Source organism: Micropterus salmoides, unplaced genomic scaffold (genome assembly GCF_014851395.1).
Source record: "Micropterus salmoides isolate LMB-PRFRI ecotype aquatic unplaced genomic scaffold, ASM1485139v1 Ms_hic_scaffold_11, whole genome shotgun sequence".
NCBI classification, from domain to species: Eukaryota; Metazoa; Chordata; class Actinopteri; order Centrarchiformes; family Centrarchidae; genus Micropterus; species Micropterus salmoides.
In genome coordinates this window covers 33,690,228-33,715,104 of record NW_024040152.1, presented here as the reverse complement: position 1 = coordinate 33,715,104, position 24,877 = coordinate 33,690,228, and the positions used below count along the sequence as shown (strand labels likewise).

Here is a 24,877-nt window from a genome sequence, read left to right as displayed (position 1 = left end):
GGGGAGAACGTTCTTGCTAGTCGTTCTTGGAAGAACGAACTTGCAATGTCACGAGCACACAGAACGCCGCTGACGGTTTGAGACAATGCGTTCTTGCTGGTATTGTGCAATACAGAGGCTGCCTGCAAATACTGTGACCACAACTCTACTGGTTACAACAATGCAATGTCTAATATATTAATTATAATAATAATAATAATAAAGCAAAGACAGTATCCCTTTCATACTATAAGTTTCACAAGACCCAGATTTTTCTATACATCACTATTTTTCTGTACATCATCCAGATGTCTCTTGATTTAAGTTAAAGCCTGACAAAATCACTCAGAATGTAATGAGAGAATAACAGCGGTACGAACGTTAAAACTATCTTTCAGCTGTGGGTCTTTACTCTGCTGTTGTAGCTGGACTCTCTGCCGTGTTGGCTGCAGTTCGCTAGCTCCCCCCTCACAACTCCGAAAACATTTCAGCACATTTTCGATTCGCCATCATTTTTAGGAAAATCGCCAAAATTCGACACACAGCTGATTTCTCGCCTCAAAACTTCTCAAAAGTGGATTTAGTGATGAAATAACATAAGAAAATAGTTGTTGTTGGCCTCTCTCTCTCTCAGCTTCTTCCCGCCCCTCGCTTGAATGCCGAAATGAATGCTGGAATGAAATCTGTGCCATGAAGTTCACACAAGTTAGCAACAGATGCATCCTGGGTAAAATGGGCGTGTCAAGAACACTACCGGGAATTTTAACCGTTCTTGCCAAAATGCAAACTTGTGTTTTGGGACAGTACTTGGGCCACAGAAGATGACGTTTCACAAGAACACAAGATTGAGAAAGGCCCCGTCTTTACCGGCTTCTCACGATCTGCCCTACTCTGCTTCTGATTGGCTAGTTGTCATGATTAGGCCTTGCCACCACTTCTGCCCCCTTGTTCCCTGCTGTCTCTGTCTGTTTTTTGTCTGTCATGTCCTGTGTGTGGTTGTGAGCGTGTCGCTGTGGCTTCCTCACTCCTGGCTGTTCTCCACCGGCAACAACTCTCACCTGTGGCTCATCCTGCAATCAACCTCCTTAGTGAAATACACCTTCATCCACTCCTCGCCAGTTCATCAGTAAACCTTCAGTAGTAATTACGCTGTGGCCGATTTGACAATTGCCTGTTTGTGTCTCTGCCTGCCAGAATCCCTGCCTGTTTGAGGATGCTGCCTGCCTTAAATTGTTTGCTGGAGGACGCAGCCCATCAAGCTGGAGCCTGCCTCGGGGCCCTCTCACCTGTCTGCCCCAGTCCACTTCTTGCTACTCTGAAATAAATCTCCCCGTGTTATCTGCCTCTGCCCTGTGTCCACTCCTGAGTCCTTTTCAGCCACACCTAACACTAGTATTCCTTAACAAGGAACTGCGCATGTGCAACTCCCAACAAAGATGTCGTAGAGGTGAGATGTATCACTCCATAGCTAAAAGGAAGCGTTCGACACACAGGGTGAAAAGAGGAGCTGCAATGTGCAGTATGAATGAAACCATGTAAACCTGTTCTGGTACAACCCCTAAACAGGATTTTGAACCTCAAAATAGGCATAAAATGACCTCTTTAAAGGGGCTATATTTAAGTTTTTTTTTATTGCCTTATTGTCACTGAGCTTAAAACTCACTCAGAAACACACCTGTTTTCTTTCTTGCTTTGCATCAGCCACTATTCTGCTTTTAATGTGAGGACACTGAGGGCCTGTACCATGAAGCGACATACCCAGGATGTCTCTCAGTTATCTGGCTTCACTAACCCTAACAATCGCGGTCAGGATAAGCGGTACCACGAAGCTGGTTATCAACTCAGTAACTCAACCCAGGGTTTCCCAATCCAGCCGTGAGCACGTTCACATAAAAGGGGCGGTGTTAGCAGCAGATGACCAATCACAGACATGAACAAGTCTACTGGCATCAGAGAGGCATTTTGCAAACAAGCAAACTGTAACACTACAGAAATACGACATAGGCCTAGTCTAAGGAACACGGCTGCAGCTGACACATGCAGGGAGACAGAAATTCGCCGACAGTGTGAATGCCTAAATGACAGGCGTAGTCTTTAATAATGCGTTGATTTGATGTGTTCTTATTAGCTGTATGAATATATCAGCCATTCTTGCAGCTCGGCTGTGTGCATTCATTTTGCCCCAGTCCAGCACAAAGCCCATGTAGAGAAACAGTCAGTATTGTAAAGAGTGCCAATGTAAAATGTATGGCCATTTTGAACAGCAGTATCCACTTGCTGTGCAGGAGTCAACAGACAGGTGGAATCACAAGCACTGTCTAGAAAAGCCGCGATCAGCTCCAGGGGAAGCGTCGGGAGTGTAGCCTTGAATTGACAACACACACCTTGTTAGTTAAAATAGCCGAGAGAGCAGAGGGAAACGGCACATGTTTTTTCTCATCTCAAACTACAACTTTGCTTTTATGAAGCCTTCTCTGATGCCAGATTTTTACATGTACTGTTTATAATACACTATTGACACTAAACACAATTGCCTATAAAAGCTAAACCAATATAGCATATTTTTAGCTTTGTCTTGTGTTTCCATAGAAACAATCTCAAAAAAACAATATAGGCTGAGCAGGTGTGCCCCAGCCTACTCCAGGGCTCCAGGGTACCAGGTAGCTAACCCTACTCTGTTCACTAACTATGCCTGGGGCTGAGGTGCTGATGGCATCCGCCATGACCATGAACATGAAAATGACCAGGCGTCATTTAGAATTATTACTAGTGCTGGTGGGTTATTAATTCATTATTACTAGGCACTGGGTGGGGATCTCTGGTACTGCCCTAGAATGGTTTTAATCCTACCTGTCAAATAGGAAGTTTTGCGTGTCTGCAAACAACTGTCTCTTCGTTCTGTCCAGTTAAATATGGAGTGCCTCAGGCGTCGGTCTTAGGACTCTGTGAAGTTAAAAATGAGATCCTGATCATCGGGTCCCAGCAGATGGCAAATCAAATACTGCCATCTGCTGGTTCCCTAGTAAATCACATTAACCCTGTGGCAAAGAACCTTGGTGTTTGGTTTGATAGTAATTTAAATTTCGAGCAGCACACCACAAAGCTTGTTCAATCATGTTTTTATCAACTTAGAAATATAGCTAAAATTCGATCTATGTTAACTTTTAAGGACATCGAGACCATTTTACACGCCTTCATCTCATCACGCCTGGATTTTTGCAACAGCCTTTTCACCTGTTTAACCCAAAAATCTATTGATCAACTCCAGACTGTCCAGAACTCAGCTGCCAGGCTTTTAACCAGAACAAAGAAATATGACTACATTACTCCTGTTTTTGTTATTTTGTCTTACTGAAATCTGGCTGGGTGATGGAGAATATGTTAGCCTAAATGAATTCACTCCTCCCAGTCATATTAATACTCACCCCTCGAGGCACAGGCCGAGGAGGTGGAGTTGCAGCTATCTTCAACTCAAGTACTAAATCTAAACTAAATTGTAACTCATGTGAAAGCTGCGTTTATCTCTTTGTTAGATTCCATTGGCTTCTCTCAGAGTGTTCATGAACTGACTCACTGTTTTAACCACACCCTCATCCTTGTTTGGGTATATGGTATTGAAATTGAACATTTAATAGTGTTCCCACAGAATCCCTCTTTATCTGACCACTATTTGATAACTTTTGGGTTTCTATTGCTGAACTACTCGCTATTAGGCAAAAATGTCTATACAAGCTGTTAGTCAGATAGTGCTGTAGCTAAATTTAAGAATGTTATTTAATCAGCTTTTAATTCATGACCATGTACCAAAGCAATGGAGTACTCCTATGCTAATTTTAGTCCATCCCAAATCAATCATCATTCTCGCTGCAAATGACAGTCGAATCTTTTGCCCCTCTAAAAAAGAAGATAATAAAACAAAGATGGTTAGCTCCATGGTATAATACTGAAACTCGAAAATTAAACAATACTGCAGAAACCAGAGCACTGCGCTCCCAGAATGCAGGGTTACTTGTGGTTCCTAGAGTCTCCAAAAGTAGACTAGGAGCCAGAGCGTTCAGCTATCAAGCTCCTCTCCTGTGGAACCAGGTTCCAGTTTGGGTTCAGGAGGCAGACACCATCTCCACCTTTAAGGCTTAAGTAGGCTTAAGACTTTCCTCTTTGATAAAGCTTATAGTTAGGGCTGGCTCAGGTGAGTCCTGAACCATCCCTTAGTTATGCTGCTATAGGCCTAGACTGCCGGGGGATTTCCCATGATGCACTGAGCTCCTCTCTCCTCTACTTTCTCTCCCTCTGTATGCAACCTCATCCCATTATTGCATGTTACTAACACAACTTCTCCCCTTTCTGGTAGTCTTGTGCTTTCTCGTCTCTCTCCTCTCTCCTCCTATCACTTCCTGCAGGTGTTTCTGGCTCTGGAGCTGTGGAGTCTGGAGCTGTGGAGTCTGGATCATCATCTGGAACATTACAATTGTTATCATTAACACTACTATAAATATCTGTACCATTTTTCATTTAGTCTATAGCAACATCACCTTTACTGTCTGTACCTCTGTGTGTATATTGTGTAGGCTGCCTCCCTCCCCTCTCTCTCCTTCCATCCCTCTCTTTTTCTCTCTGTTCCTCTCCTGCCCTCTCTCTCTCTCTCTCTCGCTCTCTCTCTCTCCCTCTCTCTCCTTCACCCCCAACCGGTCGAGGCAGATGGCCGCCCACCCTGAGCCATGGTTCTGCTCGAGGTTTCTGCCTCTTAAAAGGAAGTTTTTCCTTGCCTCTGTCGCCTAGTGCTGCTCTTGGTGGGAACTGTTGGGCTTCTGTAAATAGCATCACAGAGTACGGTCTAGACCTGCTCTTTTATGAAAAGTGCTGTGAGATAACTGTTGCTGTGATTTGGCGCTATATAAATAAAATTGAATTCATTACACTGTATTTCACTGTGTGTATATCACTGTGTGTATTCAAATGTTTATTTCATTTAATTGTGATGATTAAAACTGACAACTAATGAAAATCCCAAATTCAGTATCTCCAAAAATTAGAATATTACTTCAGACCAATACAAAAAAAGTATTTTTAGAAATGTTGGCCAACTGAAAAGTATGAGCATGTACAGCACTCAATGCTTAGTTGGGGCTCCTTTTGCCTGAATTACTGCAGCAATGCGGCGTGGCATGGAGTCCATCAGTCTGTGGCACTGCTCAGGTGTTATGAGAGCCCAGGTTGCTCTGATAGTGGCCTTCAGCTCTTCTGCATTGTTGAGTCTGGCGTATCGCATCTTCCTCTTCACAATACCCCATAGATTTTCAATAGGGTTAAGGTCAGGCCAGTTTGCTGGCCAATTAAGAACAGGGATACCATGGTCCTTAAACCAGGTACTGGTAGCTTTGGCACTGTGTGCAGGTGCCAAATCCTGTTGGAAAATAAAATCTGCATCTCCATAAAGTTGGTCAGCAGCAGGAAGCATGAAGTGCTCTAAAACTTCCTGGTAGACGGCTGCGTTGACCTTGGACCTCAGAAAACACAGTGGACCAACACCAGCAGATTTTTTTCCTCTCTTTCTCCAGACTCTGGGACCTTGATTTCCAAAAGAAATGCAAAATTTACTTTCATCAGAGAACATAACTTTGGACCTCTCAGCAGCAGTCCAGTCCTTTTTGTCTTTAGCCCAGGCGAGACGCTTCTGACGCTGCGTCTTGTTCAAGAGTGGCTTGACACAAGGAATGCGACAGCTGAAACCCATGTCTTGCATACGTCTGTGCGTGGTGGTTCTTGAAGCACTGACTCCAGCTGCAGTCCACTCTTTGTGAATCTCCCCCACATTTTTGAATGGGTTTTGTTTCACAATCCTCTCCAGGGTGCGGTTATCCCTATTGCTTGTACACTTTTTTCTACCACATCTTTTCCTTCCCTTCGCCTCTCTATTAATGTGCTTGGACACAGAGCTCTGTGAACAGCCAGCCTCTTTAGCAATGACCTTTTGTGTCTTGCCCTCCTTGTGCAAGGTGTCAATGGTCGTCTTTTCCCCATGATTGTGTAGCCTACAGACTAGACTGAGAGACCATTTAAAGGCCTTTGCAGGTGTTTTGACTTAATCAGCTGATTAGAGTGTGGCACCAGGTGTCTTCAATATTGAACCTTTTCACAATATTCAAATTTTCTGAGATTCTGATTTTGGGGTTTTCATTATTTGTCAGTTATAATCGTCAAAATTAAAAGGAATGAACACTTGAAATATATCAGTCTGTGTGGAATGAATGTATACATTATACAAGTTTCACTTTTTGAATGGAATTACTGAAATAAATCAACTTTTTGATGATATTCTAATCATATGACCAGCACTTGTACACCAGTTTTCCTTCCTCCCTCCCCTCTTCCATAATCTGGCTCTCTACTCTCTCAGGTATCAAGCACATCATCTCAACAAGCTTCATCTGCTTGATTTAATCATCATGCTGAAGGCGTTCCTCCTATTTGTCTTATAGCTAATGCAAAACGATTCAGGGTTGTATAGCCTGGGGACATGGAGCTCAGTGCCATGGCTATGTAAAGGGCCACTGTCTCTGCTGCAGACTCTGCCAGCCATCACCCCATTATACATACAAGGTGAAGAACCAGCACTGCCTGCCTTTAATAAGATGTGATTTTATTAGCTAACAAGCAAAACACATCAGTGGTATTTGTTTGCTTATTCAATTATTCAGCATTAGTGTAGCAACAGTCCATAGGGAATGTCACTGCTAGGAAGATGAGTGACACGCTTCAATGCTTCAGAGACTATCCTGTGCCGACATTTACATAATCAACCACCATTAGACGTATTTTACAGCAGAAGTCTGTAATTACCAGTTTTTTATTTAGTAATATTTTTCCTGGGTTTGAATAGTGAATGTGATGTGTACGCACATCATCTGTGACTGTACTGCACTGAATCAACTTAGACTGATGATAAGCCTAACCAAAACACTCCCTCCATCATTAGTGTGTCTTAAACACCTCAGACAGGATGTGTAGACAGAATATTTTTACTCAGTGGAGGACAAATGCCTTCCGCATCCGCCTGGACTAATTAACACTAAAAATGAATAAATAAACAGGCTGCTTATAATAATAATAATAATAATAATAATGAGAGCAAACAACTTCAACACCTAATTTTCACACATAAAAACACCCACGTGTCTTAGTTATTACTTGGCAACATTTGTGCTGACATATATTCCAGAGAAGGTCCAACAAACAGTTTCCATTTAAGCTTTATACGTATTACCATGGCCTCCAGTTATTTTCCCTGTGTTTCCGTGTGTCTGTGTGTGTGAGTGAGTGTGTGTGAGGAACAATAGAGGGGGAGGAGTGAGGAATATGGTGGACATGAACACGTGGATGACTTGCCAGTCAATGATCCCAAAAAAATGCCCTCCCCAAAATAGCATAGAGCACAACTGGAGTTGGGCTACAGCTGTGGGTTACACAGTGTAGCGTGGGAGAGTGTATATGTGTGGGTTAGTATAGGAAAAGAGAAAGGAAACACAAAGGCATAAAGGGACACAAAGCAAGGTCTATAAGATTCTGATTACTGTGGTTATGTACAATGCACTTTATCACACTGCACCCAGCAGTGGCTTTAAATTCAATCAGCAGGTACTAGACTTAGTCCTGAAGGAGTGTCGCTATTGCCTCTGTGCACTGAAACAGGCACTAGCACAAGCAAAACGCAGCTCCTTATTCTGTATTAAAACACAACTGCCACTTTATCACAGAGAACACGGGCAGTGAACTTTCATTCAACAGTCGTATTCTTGGACTTCAGTCTTGATAAAGCACCGTTATCGGCTTCACCCACAGTGTCAGGAACAAAACAAGTAAAGGCCCAGCAGTGGGTTACTGGTACAAAATAGAACATGCTAAGCACGGAAACACACAGCAATAAACAGGACATGGCAGTCCTTATATCCCACAGAAAATCACCACACATAAAGCTTCAGGTTCCAATAACACAGTTTTAAATGTAGTCTCTGCTCAGACACAAAAGCCTCTTACTTGAAATCACTTCTTGAAAGCGATTTGATACGCTAGTGGGAGGAGAAGAGTCAAGGCTGCTCCCCCCTTTTGGGCATGGAGACTGCCTCCCTCTCTGGAAGTAAGAACAGTTTGTAGGGCTTTATCTGATTTGCATGGACTCATTTGTTTGCTGGGGGCTGTTTTGGTGGAGAGATCCTGATTCTGTAAGCTACTGGAGATTTTTCCCACAATCTCAAAGGGGTCTGACCAGCTTGGCAAGACTTTCTTTGAGATTCCCACCAGCTTGGTGAATCTGAAGTGGAAGACCTTATTGCCTACTTTGTGCTTGCGATGGGATGCTGTCCAGTTCTTGTAAGCCTTAGATCCTTACACACTGGTCTCCATATTCTCCTGGTCCCGGGCGATTGTGGTTCAAAGGTGATGGTGCAGGTCAGTCACGGACTGATGAGCTGATGTCCTCAGGGTAATACAAGATGCAGTGGAAGTGTCATTTCCCTTCCTGTTAGCAACTCAAAGGTTGTGACTCCCAAGGAGTGACACGGACTGGACTGATGGCCATCGGTACCAGTGGTAGTTTTATGTCCCAGTCCAGGACCTCAGCCTCCTCAGAAAACAGAGACAGTTCTGGCCCTTCCTGTAGATGGCTTGGGTGTTCTTGGCCCAGTGTAGTTTATTGTCCATGTGCACTCCCAGGTACTTGTAGTCCTCCACAATGTCCGCACTGACCCCCTAAATGGAAACAGGGGTCATTGGTGCCTTGGCTCTCCTTAGATCCACAACCAGCTCCTTATTCTTTGTCACGTTGAGCTGCAGGTGGTTGTGCTCGCACTATGTGACAAAGTAGTTTGGGGAGGGGGGGGGGGGCAGAAGAGGTCTGACCATGGGCCGCAGCTTAACCAGCCTCTCCAGGATCTTCATTATGTGGGAGGTCAGTGCCACAGGTCTGTAGTCCTTGGAGCCACTGGGACATGGCATCTTTGGTACAGGAATGAGGCAAGATGTCTTCCACAGCACAGGGACCCTTTGAAGACTTTGAAGTTATCCACATAGCTGGGGGGCACAGGCTTTGAGTACCCCAGGGCGGACAGCATCAGGACTTGCAGCCTTGTTAGAGTGAAGTCTTCTCAGCTGCCTTCTCACCTGGTCAGCAGTGAGGCACACAGAAGTTACAAGTCACAGTAGTAGTAGGAGAGGGGGGATAGGGTTCTCCCAGGAGGGTGGGGGACAGTAAGGAGAAAAAGGGAGTAGTGGGGTTGGAGGTGTTTGAGGGTAGACAGCAGCTGAGTTAGTGGGGGGATGGGCAGCCATTGAGTCAAATATGTTGAAAAACAGATTAAGTTCGTTGGCCCTGTCCAAGCTTCCTTCAACTCTTCTGCTGCCAGTCGGTCTGAAGCCAGTGACGTTCTTCATGCCGCTCCAGTTTCTGCTCCAGCTTCCTCCTGTACTTCTCCCCCTGAATGGCCTTCACCTCCTCCCTATTACCATCTCTGAAAGCCCTCCTCTTTGCATTCAGGATGTCCTTGATGTCCTTTGTTACCCACGGTATGTTGGTTGAGTAACAATGGACAGTTTTTGCTGGGACAGTGCAGTCCACACAGAAGTTTATGTAGTCTGTGATGCACTCAGTAAGCCCATCAATGTCCTTTTCATGTGGCTCATAAACTGCATCCTAGTCTGTCACCTCAAAACTTGCCTGAAGTGTCTCATAGGCCTCCTCCGACCATCTCCTCACTGTCCTTGTGGTCGCAGGCTGCCTTTCCACCAGAGGCACATAGCAGGGATTGACGTTAACTAGGTTGTGGTCTGACCTGCCCAGGGGGAGAGGGCTGTATGCATCCTTAATGTTAGCATACAGAAGGTCCAGGGTCCTCTCCTCTCTAGTATGGCAGCTCACATACTGGGTGAAGTTAGTTAGTGTGGTAGTCATGGTGACGTGATTGAAGTCACCCCGAGATCACTATGAGGGCACTTGGGTGTTGAGTCTGGAGTTCAGCAATGGCGGTGTGGATGAAGTTACACGCTTCTGAGAAAGTGTTGGCACACACAACTGATTTCAGAACCTGAATATAGTGGAGGTTTAGATGTGCCGGGCCTTACGGACAAGATTGCCCAGGAAGTTCAAGAAGGGAAAATACGTGGTTGGCCCTGGTCCAAGGATTTGGTGCCGAGTGCAATGGTGGTGTCTGACTGGCAGTGCCACGTTGACCACACATTATACTGTACGTCGTACTGCACATTTTCACGGAGGTTGTGTAAGAAAAGGGATTTGAAGTGCTGCTCCTCCTCCAAAGCTGGGGCGTTGCGTCCCTGGAAGAATGTAGCTCATATCACTCTGTAGTATTCCCTTGTGAGCAGGTTCAACCTGGTTTGTTTGTGTTAGTTGTGTGAATATGCTAACTAATCCACCTCAACCTACTTTCCAGGGTGTTTATGAGGTGACTTCTGTCCCCATAGAGTTGAAAAGGAAGGTTGTTTTTTCTTTTTACTACCATTATGTGATTTTGTTAAAGGTAAGAAAAGTTTGAAACCTATATTTGTCATTTTGCATAATGACACATATTCTCAAAGTTGACACCCATGCATGCAAGCCAAATGAGAACCTATCCCATGATGTATTAAGGGAAATAAACAAATCATTTGGAGGGACCTCAGCATGGTGTGTTCATTAATTTCTATGGTGAAATGATAAAAAGTATGTGCACCTATCACCACAGCAGTTTTCTAATGAACTGGTGTGAGTATCTTTCAGCACGAAGACAAAAAACACACGTATTTATCACACAGTTGTTTGCAAACACACGTGTGCTTATTGCCCAGATTGATGAAAACAAGGTGTTGGAAAAAAAGCTATATCTCAAAGTCGTCTGAGTGCCATCGGTGAAATGCAAGAGAAAAATTATCAGTGAGAGTTCTAATGCAGGCAAGTTTTCCTCACTTCATCTTTTCAATGAAATGATGTGAGAGAACAAATAAGGAAATATGTTTTTAGAGAAATGAGACGTCCTCTCATTTGCGTCCATTTGCAGTGCAAGGACATGCAGGTTAGGTGAAGTGGAAATAGCCTGTAAGTGTGAATGTGTTTAGTCTATCTATCTGTCAGTCTAGTGATAGATTGGTGACCAGTACAGGGTTCCAGCTTCTCATGACCCTGACCAGGATAAGTTGTCTAACCAGACATGTGAAGGCCACCATCCACAGTGCGTAGACGTCTCCAACTTTCTGCGGAGTCCATAGCTACAGACCTTCAAATGTCATGTGGCCTTCGGATTATCTCAAGAACAGTGCATAGAGAGCTTCATGGAATGGGTTTCCATGGCAGAGCAGCTGCATAAAAACCTTTACATCAACAAGTACAATGCAAAGCATCGGATGTAGTGGTGTAAAGCACGCTGCCACTGGACACTAGAGCAGTGGAGACGTGTTGTCTGGAGTGACAAATCACGCTTCTCTGTCTGGCAATCCGATGGACAAGTCTAGGTTTAGCGGTTTCCAGGAGCACGGTACTTATTGCGTATAAACTTTGGTGGAGGAGGTGTTATGGTGTTGTTTTTCCGGGTTGGGCTTGGCCGGAACTGTTAATGCTTCAGCATACACCAAGACATTTTGGACAGTTTCATGCTTCCAACTTTGTGGGAAAAGTTTGGGGATGGCCCTTTCCTGTTCCAACATGACTGCACACCAGTGCACAAAGCAAGGTCCATAAAGACATTGATGAGCGAGTTTGGTGTGGAGAACTTGTCTAGCCTGCACAGGGTGCTGACCCCAAATGGATGGAACACCTTTGGGATGAATTAGAGCGCTTCTAGAAGAATGGTCAAAAATTCCCATGAACACTCCTAAACTTTGTGGACAACTTTTCCAGAAGAGTTGAAGCTGTTATAGCTGCTAAGCATGGGCCAACTTCATATTAAACCCTATGGATTAATAATGGGATGTCATTAACCTTCATGTGCTTGCAAAGGCAGCCGTCCCAAAACCTTTGGCAATATACTGTTGGGCTTCTGTAAATATCATCATAGAGTACGGTCTAGACCTGCTCTTTTATGAAAAGCGCTGTGAGATAACTGTTGTTGTGATTTGGCGCTATATAAATAAAATTGAATTGAATTGAAATAGTGTAGTATTGGTGAAGAAATGCTGGAAACTCCTGCTGATTTCCCAACATGTTTTACTACAGCTGACTTTGTCACAGAAGTCAACATAAACTATGATAGCCACATTGCCTTTATTGTCCTGTATTAAAGGGTCACTTGTAATTTTTAATCCAGCTTTAGGCTTGGAGAAGTAACATTGTTGTAGCAAGCCTAGTTTCGTACTTTCATGGCTATTCAAATCCCACACCTGGTGTTTTTCCCCTGTGACAATAGGAGTAAAATGGCATGCTGTTTCTGCACAATAGAACTCAATTCAGACTAAAAGGCATGAAATGACGCAAAAAATGCATTGAAATACCACGTGAAACCACGTTGCAACGAACTGTCTAGTCTAACCCCCCTCCCCCCTTTCAAAGGGCTTAAGATAGATACAGTGACACAAGTGACACAGGACAAAAGGTGTCGTCTTCTGAGACAGCAGAGAGTAGCCAGTCAAGAAATGAGATTTCTTTAGGTAGATATTTTGAGAAATTATATTTACTGATTTATTTTTTGCAGCAATGCCTTATTTCGAGTTGAAGTGAGAGCTTTTACTTTAAAGATTCAGAACTAAATTAAAAAGAGTCTGTAGCCTGCTTGACACACCTTTGAAATAGCCCCCTCAAAACGTGATTCCCGTAAATTTGCTCTGCCTGGAGATACTGGGGAAATGAAAAAGCGTAGGTTGATGGATGCGGATCAAACACCAGAACACTCACAATAAAGCTTGTGCTGCAGTGTCCCCATTTGAAACAGTCGCTGCATGATCAATTTGTTGAATGGGGGAAAAAAATTTCACCTGACGTGGGACTGAACATGCGACATTCCACGTGAGTCCTACACTTTACCAAGTGAGCTAACCAAACACCGTATCCTTCAGTTTAAATATTACGCCTTATATTCTCACCCACCATCTCATGGATAAAAAATTGCTCCGATGCAAAACTTGTTTGCCGACCCCTGCTGTGTATTATAGCTACTTCTTCTTCTTCTTCTTTGAATGTACGTAGTCAACGAAGTGACGAGCATTTACACTGCCAGAATTCTACAAAGAGCAGAAGAATGTTGTGATGAAACGTGCTCTGTAGCCCTGTTTTCCATTCTGGGCTATTGTAGAAACATGATGGCGCAACATGGCGAAGTCCATGTAAGGGTTATGTAGATAGAAATGGCTCATTCTATGGTAATAAAAACATAACGGTTCATTATGTAAGGTCTTTATACATACATTGAGGCTTTTCTATCTTAAGACAATAAACAAAAACTAAAAAAAAATATTTATTTGAACTATTGATATAGGCACATTTAATATCGCTGCAAATTGATCAAAATCATCTTTAGCATTAGCCTTGACATACCCATATTGTGTACCTGTATATACCTAGGTGATACAGAGCAGTGAAACACTGCACTAGAAAAGACTCTAGTTGGTTTAATAATATCCAGCTGTAACTTACCTTGAAGAAGGTCATGGTGGCGCCATCCTCTACGACCCCGTATTCTATCTTGGTCTGCTTAGCCAGGTCATCAGCAGAGTCGATGGGCGACTCCATCCTCTCCACGGTGAGGAAGGCCGCAAGGTTTGCAGTATAGGAGGATATGATGATGAGCGTGAAAAACCACCAAATTCCTCCTACAATTCTGGTGGAGAGGGCCTTCGGCATGAGCTCAGATCCTGAACAAGAGGAGCAGAGGAGGGGGGTGAGGCCTGTTACAGCACTAGGATGAAGAGGAGGCAGCACCCAGGCTAGGCCTCTGCATCTGCTGCCTGGATCACACACTCATATACAGACACACAGAGTGGGCAGAGTGGACAGCCTAATGGTTGAACCTGGTGATTGGTATTTAGTCTTACACTGGCAATGTGAAACACACTTCCTGTGTACTCTGGACTGTCTTTCTTTACTGTAATGCCTCTTCTACAACTTTTTCCAAGATAATTCCCCGTCAGTTCTCTTTAAATTCAAAATGTAACTTGTCCCTCTGTCAGAAAGTGGCACAGGAAAATGAATTTACATATTCTTGTGACATAGGTGATTCTGGAAGCTTGGTTACATAATGACTAGTTGGTGGGGAAGCTGTAGTTGGCAGATTAACCACTAACATGCTAGGTTCTTAACTGTCTACAAACTATCTTCTGTAATGCAAAGTATTGTTACAGTCAGAGATTGTCATTTGTCATTTTTGATTGGTTGCTAAGCTTCAATGGGGCAAACCTTACGTAATATGAGCTGGCCTGAGGGCAGACAGCCAGGCAGAGAGTGGTAAGTAGAAATAAGCATGAGAGTGGCAAATGCAACTTTTCATTGAGACTGTGATGGACAGTTAAAGTTTTGTTAATACAAGAATAATACCAGACATGAGACAAAAACTAGTTGAGCTCACCAGGACTTTAGGTAAGGCCTGCATTCTTTTTCATTTGTGATAACTCCTGTTATAAATTGGTAAATAAAATTCAATTAAAGTGGCTCCACTGATTGTGGCAATTCCTATGGAATAAATTAATTTAATTAATTTAGCTGCCATAAATGCTGGTCTAACCGGGCTCTTGTCCTTGGTCATTTAGCTAAGCACAACATCAGTTATTTTCACTATTTTTCATTTCCTACAATAGAGTGCAGTCAATCTTCGGTTCATCTGACTGTTTTTCATTCAAGTTTTTAGCAGGCTGTATTCAGAGCATGAAGGAGCATATGTGCATGGGTACAGGTGGAGTGGGGTAGGGAGGTTTGTTGCCGGGCTAAAAGAAAGTGGGTCTGGGTTATATCAGGACAATTCAAGCGGCTTAAGCAATTGAAAGCAGGGATTTTGCACATTCACTCAGAGGGAAAGCTGATAAAGAATCAGAGAGATAGAAGGTTAAGAACTCTGTGCTGCACTCCCTTTGTGAGAGACTCACCCTTTTCATCAAACTTTCTTACAGTCCCCTGAGTGAGTTGTCCAGTGCAGGGAAAGACATGACTGCCAACTGGTGCTCGAGCCTACCGCTATTGATACTGCAATGGAGAAGGAACGAAAGGCTGGCGGGGGCACACGGCTCCCAGGGTACCTCCCTCACTGTTTCACCCAGGAGTACATCAGGTTTTCAGGATTATCTCATTGGTGAACTTGCCAGTCAAGTGACAACAGCAAATGGATTGTATACACCGTGCCTATGTTGACTTTCATACTGTGGTTGATTTAATAAACAGTAATAATATTCATCTATTAAAAGGTAGCTGAATGTGTTTACTGTCAGTGCACCATGGTATCATTTTAAATAAGAGGTGTTAAATTCATATTTTCACAGAGCGTAGGTGGCTCACTTGGTGAGGTGCCCGTACTATGTGCAAGTCTTGTTAAACTCTTAGCACACTACTGTTTTACAACATATAGTGAATGTGAAGCCTATCATTTAACCTACAGTAGTTTGTGTTAATGTAAGTGTTGCTGCGTTGCACACGGTCAAGCACGGTATATTACCAAACTATAAAACTGTGTGGCATTCCAAAATTGGACTGAATCCTATTTGAAGGACATTAATTACTTGTGTTGATCATTAATTACACTATGAGCAAACAAAAATTACATATGGTTACCCAAGGCCCTATTCTCAGGCCTTGTGTGTTTAACATCTCCACGCTTCCACTTGCTAAGATTATGAATTATGACCATAATGGCATGATGAAATTCAGATTTACGTAAGTACACAAGTAAAAGGCAGTGAGTTTTAATTCGGATGATTAAAATGCCGCTGCTCTGGCCAGCCGTGGTATTTTGCTGCGTTCTGTTTTTTTTGTTTTTGTTTGCTAACTTAGCTTCCTGCAGTCATACACGGAGCCCTTTAACCAGAGAAGAGCTCATAAACATCAGGGGAACACCACCAGCGGCTTTAATTCCCACTTTTCTCGTGTCATCAGTGGAATTATTGGACATTATGGTCAAGACTTCACTCTCCGTTGTTCATGCGGTGAAACGCCGGAGGAAGGGGAGGAGGTCTGGTACGCTGGTGCGACTGCACCAAAGAGGCACACCGCTACCGGGAATATTTAACGTGCGGTCACTGCGCAACAAACTGGATGAATTTCAGCTACTGGTGGAGACTTTTATTCATCTTCTGTTCTGTGCTTCACGAAGACGTGGCTTTGTGGATCAATACCAGACTCTGCGGCGACACAGAACTTTCCAGCAAAAAAAAGGTGGAGGTGTCTGTTTTCATATCAACGGTGGCTGTTGCAATGACGTGACAGTGATTCAGCAGCACTGTTCTCATGCCCTGGAATATTTAATGATACACTGTAAACCATTCCTTCCTACTTTCTGCTCTGTGTTTACAATCTACCGCAGGCCAACGAGCACAACGCACAGCGCATGCTCGCTGACCAGATACTGTGAGACATTGTCGGACTCCTTGGTTATCGTTCTTGGTGACTTTAGTAAAGGATACCTCAGCCGTGAACTCCCAAAATACAGACAGTTTGTCGAATGTCCAACCGGAGAAGAGAAGATTTTGGACCACTGCCACACTACAGTTAGCAGTGCCTATCATTCTGTCCCTCGCGTTGCTCTGAGTCACTCTGACCATGTCGTGGTCCACCTGATTCCTGCATACAGGCAGAAAGTAAAACTCTGTAAACCTGTGGTGAGGACATCAAAGCAGTGGACCAGTCAAGCTGTAGAGGACCTTCAGGCATGTTAGGACTGCACTGACTGGGATGTTTTCAGGATTCTACCATCAGTCTGGATGAGTTTACAGAGGCTGTGACATCCTACATCGGTGTCTGTGAGGACAGCTGTATACCAGCACGCACCAGAGTGAATTATAACAGTGACAGACCCTGGTTCACAGCTAAGCTCAGACAGCTAAGGTTGGAAATGGAAGAGGTGTTTAGGAGTGGGGACCGGTCCAGGTTTAAGGAGTCAAAATACAGGTTTAGCAAGGCGGTGCGAGATGCAAAACAGCTGTACTCAGAGAGACTACAACACCAGTTCTCAAGAAATGACTCTGCTTCTGTCTGGAGAGGCTTCAGACTGATCCCCAGCTACAAACCTAAAGCCCCCCACTCCACGAACGACTCACGCCTTGCTAACGAGTTGAACCAGTTCTACGGTCACTTTGAAAGACAATGGGACAGACCGGACACCATTCCCCGTCACACACTGATCGGCCAAAGTCCACCATCTCCACCTCACCCCCATCCCTCATCATCTTGGAGAGGGATGTCAAAAGACTGTTCAGGAGGCAGAAACCCCGTAAAGAAGCTGAGCTGGATGTCTCCCCATCCACCCTGAAGCACTGTGCTAATCAGCTGTCTCTGGTGTTCACGGACATCTTTAACACCTCGCTGGGGACATGCCATGTGCCAGCCTGCTTCAAAACCTCCACCATCATTCCTGTCCCCAAAAAACCAAGGACCACAGGACTAAACAACTAGAGACCCGTCACCTTGACCTCTGTAAGAACATCAGTAATAAGCATGACTAACATTATTTCATTTTCTAATTCTAGAAACACATTGCCCCTGCACCTGTAACTGTTTTGTCTGGTTTCATTTAACTCCTCCTCCTGTTGCTTCTCTCCAACCTCATCATCATCCTGTCCCTCTCCATCAACTGCACTGACCCCAACAGCAAATATACATACAAACATACAGAGATTCCTTGCTTATAGAAGGGTGTTGCCTTTGTTCACTGCTCTAAAAAATAAAGGGAACACTTAAACAACACAATGTAACTCCAAGTCAGTCACACTCCTGTGAAATCAAACTGTCCACTTAGGAAGCAACACTGATTGACAATCAGTTTCACATGCTGTTGTGCAAATGGAAAAGACAAGAGGTGGAAGTTATAGGCAATTAGCAAGACCCCCCCAATACAGGAGTGGTTCTGCAGGTGGTGACCACAGACCACTTCTCAGTTCCTGTGCTTCCTGGCTGATGTTTTGGCGGTGCTTTCACTCTAGTGGCAGCATGAGACGGAGTCTACAACGCACACAAGTGGCTCAGGTAGTGCAGCTCATCCAGGATGGCACATCAATGCGAGCTGTGGCAAGAAGGTTTGCTGTGTCTGTCAGCGTAGCATCCAGAGCATGGAGGCGCTACCAGGAGACAGGCCAGTACATCAGGAGACGTGGAGGAGGCCGTAGGAGGGCAACAACCCAGCAGCAGGACCGCTACCTCCGCCTTTGTGCAAGGAGGAGCAGGAGGAGCACTGCCAGAGCCCTGCAAAATGACCTCCAGCAGGCCACAAATGTGCATGTGTCTGCTCAAACGGTCAGAAACAGACTCCATGAGGGTGGTACGAGGGCCCGACGTCCACAGGTGGGGGTTGTGCTTACAGCCCAACACCGTGCAGGACGTTTGGCATTTGCCAGAGAACACCAAGATTGGCAAATTTGCCACTGGCGCCCTGTGCTCTTCACAGATCAAAGCAGGTTCACACTGAGCACATGTGACAGACGTGACAGAGTCTGGAGACGCCGTGGAGAACGTTCTGCTGCCTGCAACATCCTCCAGCATGACCGGTTTGGCGGTGGGTCAGTAATGGTGAGGGGTGGCATTTCTTTGGGGGGCCGCACAGCCCTCCATGTGCTCGCCAGAGGTAGCCTGACTGCCATTAGGTACCGAGATGAGATCCTCAGACCCCTTGTGAGACCATATGCTGGTGCGGTTGGCCCTGGGTTCCTCCTAAGACAATGCTAGACCTCATGTGGCTGGAGTGTGTCAGCAGTTCCTGCAAGAGGAAGGCATTGATGCTATGGACCGGCCCGTTCCCCAGACCTGAATCCAACTGAGCACATCTGGGACATCATGTCTCGCTCCATCCACCAACGCCACGTTGCACCACAGACTGTCCACCTCATCAGGAGCCCAGGCGTTGTAGGGAGGTCATACAGGCACGTGGAGGCCACACACACTACTGAGCCTCATTCTGACTTGTTTTAAGGACATTACATCAAAGTTGGATTGGCCTGTAGTTTGGTTTTCCACTTTGATTTGGAGTGTGACTCCAAATCCAGACCTCCATGGGTTGATAGATTTGATTTTTATTGATAATTGTTTTGTGATTTTGTTGTCAGCACATTCAACTATGTAAAGAAAGGAGTATTTAATGAGATTATTTCATTCATTCAGATCTAGGATGTGTTATTTTAGTGTTCCCTTTATTTTTTTGAGTCGTTTACGATTTCACATTGCAAACTGTTGTTTATAACATATATATATATGTAGCATAATGTATATGCCTGTACATAAATTCATATATAAATAATTTCAGTATATAATAAATGCATTAGCCTCCCAATCGTGCACCTGTCTCTCCCTGCGCAGGGTCCTTCCTCACCTGCTAAAGCAACCCTTCTGCCAAGAAGTTGGTTAATTTGGCGCATTTAGCTGCCTTGTGCCAACATTTATTTCTTCTTAATTCTTAATTTTTCTGCACCACACATTTCTTTTACCTCTTTCTCTCTTTTCACCACATTCACCATCTCTGTTGTGCCTATCACACACACCCAGCGCTGAGTTCACCCCGACAAAAAGTTTGGAGAATGAACTCGCCCAAAATGGAAATAAACTCCTTTGATCGGTGCCGTTGAGCCAATCAGATTTCACAGGCAGCGTTCGCAGCGCGTTTGCGGATCATAAAGTTAAAACATTAGAAACTGAAAAATAAAAACTCCAAAAACCCCCAGTCCGCTCCTGGGAGCGACTTGTCAATCACAAGGTAGCCTAACAGGCACTCTATCACTTGCACATCAATATTTTTCTTATATTACATATGTTTATACAAACCTGAGAATGGTGCCTTCTGTCATGCTTCACCATGCTGAAAACTGATGGCGTTCGGCTTGAATACCCATAAGGTAGTCCCACCCTAAAGCATACCCTGCTTTATTGGCTATTTTCCTCACCAAACTTTACTAAATGAACATCGTGCTGAATTGAAAAGAACTTGAAACTGACAAGAACTATAAGTGAAAGTACATAAAGAGGTGTATTTTTAGTGAGGCTCAAATACAGCTTAAGTTGCTACTAAATTTGTTTTCATTTACATACACTCATTTGGCAGATGCTTTTATCCAAAGCGACTTACAGTTGAGGAACAACATGCATAATATCACATTCAGTTTCAAGTTTATTGGAATTCAGTTTCAAAGAAATAAATTCAATTCAAATGATCCTATTCAGATTCAGTTTTTGTTGAGAAAAAGTTGAGAAATTAAACTTCAGATCTAAATTGTTCAAATTCAGATTCTACTGACATAAATATCAGCCTCTAGACAGGCTCCCCTTTCTGTTGACCGGGGGAGGGAGATGGTTTGGACCTAATTTCAATGCAGAGAGACACAAATACACTGAATAAAATTCACAATGTGTTTTTTTTTTTCCAACATTCAAATTAAACCCAGTGCAATTAGCTATAAACCATAATTTTCTCACCTTTGTCTAGCTATCCTGTTCCTGACTACTCCTCATATTAGTCTACCACTCTAATTTCAATCATGACTGCTCCTAGGCGGGTCAACATGAAGTATGTGATGTGGCAAGGGTCAAAAACATAGAATTATAGTAATTTCTTTAGTCTAAACATATCAAGCTCGGTAATATCAAAGTAAAGAGCAGGTGCTGTAGGCTACACAACATTATATGAGATGATGCAAAACAAAGGCTATAGTTTTGTGGTGTGAACATGAACGCATTGCATAATTAATTGTTCCAACAGTGAGCAACACATTTATTCATTATTTTCTCCTGATGGCTAGTTGTGGTTGTTTTACTTGATGCTAGCTAATGCCAACACGTGCAATGATCAATTTTTTTTATCCAAGCACTTTCAAATACCATCCAGACCCGTGGCAATCATGGTCTCTTTAAAAAACCTGCTCATATTCAGACTGTGTGTCAGCTGTGTGTGCATTCGGGCACAAATAGGAGCTAGTACAACCACAGCCTTGTGTCCCACTTTGGGAACATTGACCATTTGCCATTAGTGTTTTATTTTAATTTGCTGATGGCTGTTCATTAGCTTAACGTAACCACAGAAAAAAACTAAACATGGAGAAGCCGCATTTACTTTCTTTGCACCACACATCTGGAACAAAAACCAAGACTTGAGTTGTTTTTTTATTAGATTTAGTTTGGGGCTGTTGATTTATATCTTGCACTACATTCCATTTAGCCTTTGCATCCTCTCTTCTATGATATTCTTTTGAAAACCCATTGTGTCTCTATGTATTAACTGAAGTGTTTCTTTTGTATCTTAATATCATCTTTATATGTCTTTATGTCTACCGTGAAGTACTTTGAATTGCCTTGTTGTTAAAAGGAGTAGACTTGCCTTGGCTTGCCTTACCTTAAGCAGTTAACCTATTATTAAATCTATGATTTAAACATAGAGGCCTTCCCTAAATGCCCCTTTCACAGAGAGCCCTCAAAAAGCTAAGGTTGGACCTGCTACTAACAACAAAACAATGACTAGTGTCTATGTTATTACTTAAAACAGAAGTTAATCAGTGGTTCATTTCCTAAAAACACATTGTCTGCTTAATCTTTTATTAGCCACCAGACATGGCTTAGCCACAGTTTCAAAGTCACCCATCACGGCCACCAGCCACCCACTTTGCCCATTTTTTCAAACAACAACCCAGAACAAAAATCACGGTAGCAGGCATGAACACAGACCATTCAGCAGCACCGTCTGTTATATTCATCAGTGGATTCTGCTTGTTCTCTGTTGTTCATGGCCGGCTATCAGATGCATGTTTGTTTCAAAGTGGAACATGTTACCAGCTCCGAGCTTTTTATGCTGTTCCACCTCAGAAACCAGAACAGGAAAGAGGGCTGACCTACTCAGAGAAGCATGTCAACCCAAACAGAGCCTGGTTGGGGCTGACTGTCATGTACCCAAGGTAACGTCATGACCAAACAGCACATCCCACAGTTTTCTGGGGGCGGGGCAAGCCGCCGGGCAGGGGAGCCTCTCTACAGTGCAGACCAGCCATGCAGACACTGTGTGCGTCCAGTCAAATACCACAGTTTACTGGCCCTCAGCCACATCTTCTCAAATGGTCAACCCTACACATCTGGTCTGCTGGCTATTCAAAGAAACAACACATCTCTGGACTGTATCTAATAGCTAAAATGCATGTCATTTACATTCTCTTGAAGAGATCCTTGTTAGATATTAAAATGTTTTATGCTCAATTTTCATAGAAGCTTTTAGTTGTTTTTTGTCAGCATGAGGTTTGTTTCAAACCAGTTATCATATTTTGATCTCAAATTATTGAAATAATATTGACATCTTTGGAGTCAAATGAAAAAAAAATCTATGAAAAAACGTAGGAGCTAATTTGGGGATATTAGTAAGCATGCGGTAAAGTCAGCATGCAACAAGCCAACAAGAGTTATCAGCTACTAAATCCTAGAAATAAACTGCCTGTCATTTTGTCCAAACTACTAACTTCTGGTGGTATCTAGTCATACACAAAGTCTGGCTTGTTTCAACACATGGGCCTCTGAGGTTTCCCCCTCCACCCCAATATCATGGAGGTCAAATTTGGATTTTCCAAAGTACGTGGAACACTGGTTCTAGAAAGAATTGTTGATAATATAATAGCCAATCAACTGTACTGGTTGTGAAATTTAACCAGTACACAATTATTGTAAGTGACTTAACTTAGGCCTGATATTTTTTTCCAATATCCACTGACTAGCTCTGCTCAGCTGTCATCACGTGACATAAGTATGGAAGTGTTAACAGGTGGGTAATACTGTATACCGTATGGTCTCTGAGGAAGACCATGAGGTATGGTTGGAAGAGAAAGCTACTGGACACTGACTTAAGATTATTGGTTACAAGGTCAAAAATAAACTTTCACAAATGTTCAAGTTCAAGAAGTTATCTTTCATCTTTCATCTTAAATGTTTGGTGTGTGAATTAAAACAATTTGTGCAACTGAAAGATTTTGAGTTTCTATTGATTTTTAGATGAGAATTAGATTTTAGATCTTTTCATATTGGATACATCAATTTTCTGTCTGAACTGATGAATCCTAAAATGTACTCTTTAAATTAGGGGAATTACCTCCTGGGAAATTCAGAAAGGAATCAAATGGCATCTAAATATCTAAATGTAGAAATGAAGTATTAATATAAGGTTGATTATATCATTCAAAAGACTACAGCTATTATTTGGTTTTGTATATTCTTTCAATATTGTCAGCATCACAAATTACATTCCTTTCTCCTCCATTGTATTGGGGTGGAGGCAAAAAATGTCAAAAAACCAAAACTATCTGTATGGCTAGACACCACTATAAGTAAGGACTTGTTTTTGTATTGTCCCTTTAAAGCAGCTTTGACTATAGCAGCAAATATGCATTGCACTGTTCAGATGCAAGGGCATACGGGCACGATGCTTTCCAGGCCCTAAAGTCATCACTACCTGTCATAAATATATTGTCAATTGCTTTGGAAGAAACACTAATTTAAAATGCAACATATCTCCCATTCTGACATGCATTGTAGGATATAGGCCAAATCATTTAATAACATTCAACTTTGTTTTGTTTTTCTCAGTCTAAAGATGCCAACTAGTTGAGAAGATATGGCATTGGTTTGCCAGCAGAAAACAAAGCCAAACAGGCAGGGTAAAAGCTGCTGAGTTCACATTCTCACTCAATCTCAACCATGTGATACATCTCAGGTATTGTGGGCGGGTAAGCTTACCTGTTCAGATGGCTGTGTATATGAGGGAAAGGGGAGGAGGGAGGGGAGGAAAGGAGTTATGAAGCATGGAGAAGGGGAGCATGCAGGAGCACCATCCTCATTCATTGATCAGATCACTCAAATCCCACTCAGTCCTTAAGTCTAGACTCTACCAGTGAACGTCTAGCATCATGCACAGAGGCCCCCATGCATGGTCATGGGCCTGGTCAAAGAGCAAGGTTGACCCCCAGCAAAAAAGTGGGACTTGTGCTAGAAAAAGGGGGGCAGGCAGAGGCGTCTACCTTGCTGCATGAGAGCTCCAACTCCGAACCAGAAACTATTTAGCAGGGTGAAATTGTTTTCCACTACATCCGAGTCAGGGTTGCAAGGGTGGGGATTATACCACTCGTAGGGACTAAACCTGTGACAATTAACAGAGAACACACACACATATACGTTTACTGCAGTTGGATAAAGATACAAGAGTAGACAATCAAACAGACCAAGAGCGGTCCTACCTGGGGAGACAGGAGAGAAAACACAGGTTAGTTAGTCATGTCCAGAGGAGAGACACTGCAAATCATGCCTGAGTGTCTGACAACACTTCCCAATGAAATAAGCATTGCTGTGACTTCATGTACATACTTTAGATTGCTATGGTGTTAATTGGATTAGTAAATTAAGAGTTTATGACATGAATTACTGTAAAATGTTGATTCAGATTCCTCACTGATCTGAAGCCTAAATAACTGCTCATCTGAATCTCTCTTGTGTGTTTTTACATTTTAATAACATATAATACTTGAGGAGTGGGCTCAAATTAACACCACTCATATTCCAAAAGTGGCTCCTCATGTGGGAGTGCTCATATCAAAGGCAATTCCCTCAGTAATTTAATCGATGGGGTCTGAAAATAACTCCATTGTCAGCAGAGAAAATAACTAATAATCTTTATAATCTTGGAGGAGCATTAATATTCAACAGATCAAACGGTTCATTCCCATCTGGCAGGCCTCGGCACTCCCCCTCACTGACGCACTCCTCAAGCAGAGAGATTCCTCATTT

General features: G+C 43.3%; 1 protein-coding gene across 6 annotated transcripts in view; it reads right to left on the bottom strand.

The window, feature by feature from the left end:
* The window catches only part of grik2 (glutamate receptor, ionotropic, kainate 2), a 296,366-nt gene that overhangs the window by 51,274 nt on the left and 220,215 nt on the right, over positions 1 to 24,877 (bottom strand). For 5 of the 6 annotated variants that reach the window (XM_038712327.1, XM_038712330.1, XM_038712325.1 and 2 more), the window contains 2 exons: positions 24,115 to 24,233; positions 13,586 to 13,803 (listed from right to left, as the gene is read on the bottom strand). In XM_038712327.1, the coding sequence (XP_038568255.1) occupies positions 13,586 to 13,803; positions 24,115 to 24,233 (337 nt within the window). Of the gene's footprint in view, positions 1 to 13,585; positions 13,804 to 24,114; positions 24,234 to 24,877 lie in introns of those variants that run through there. The other variant, XM_038712331.1, reaches the window with a different exon arrangement.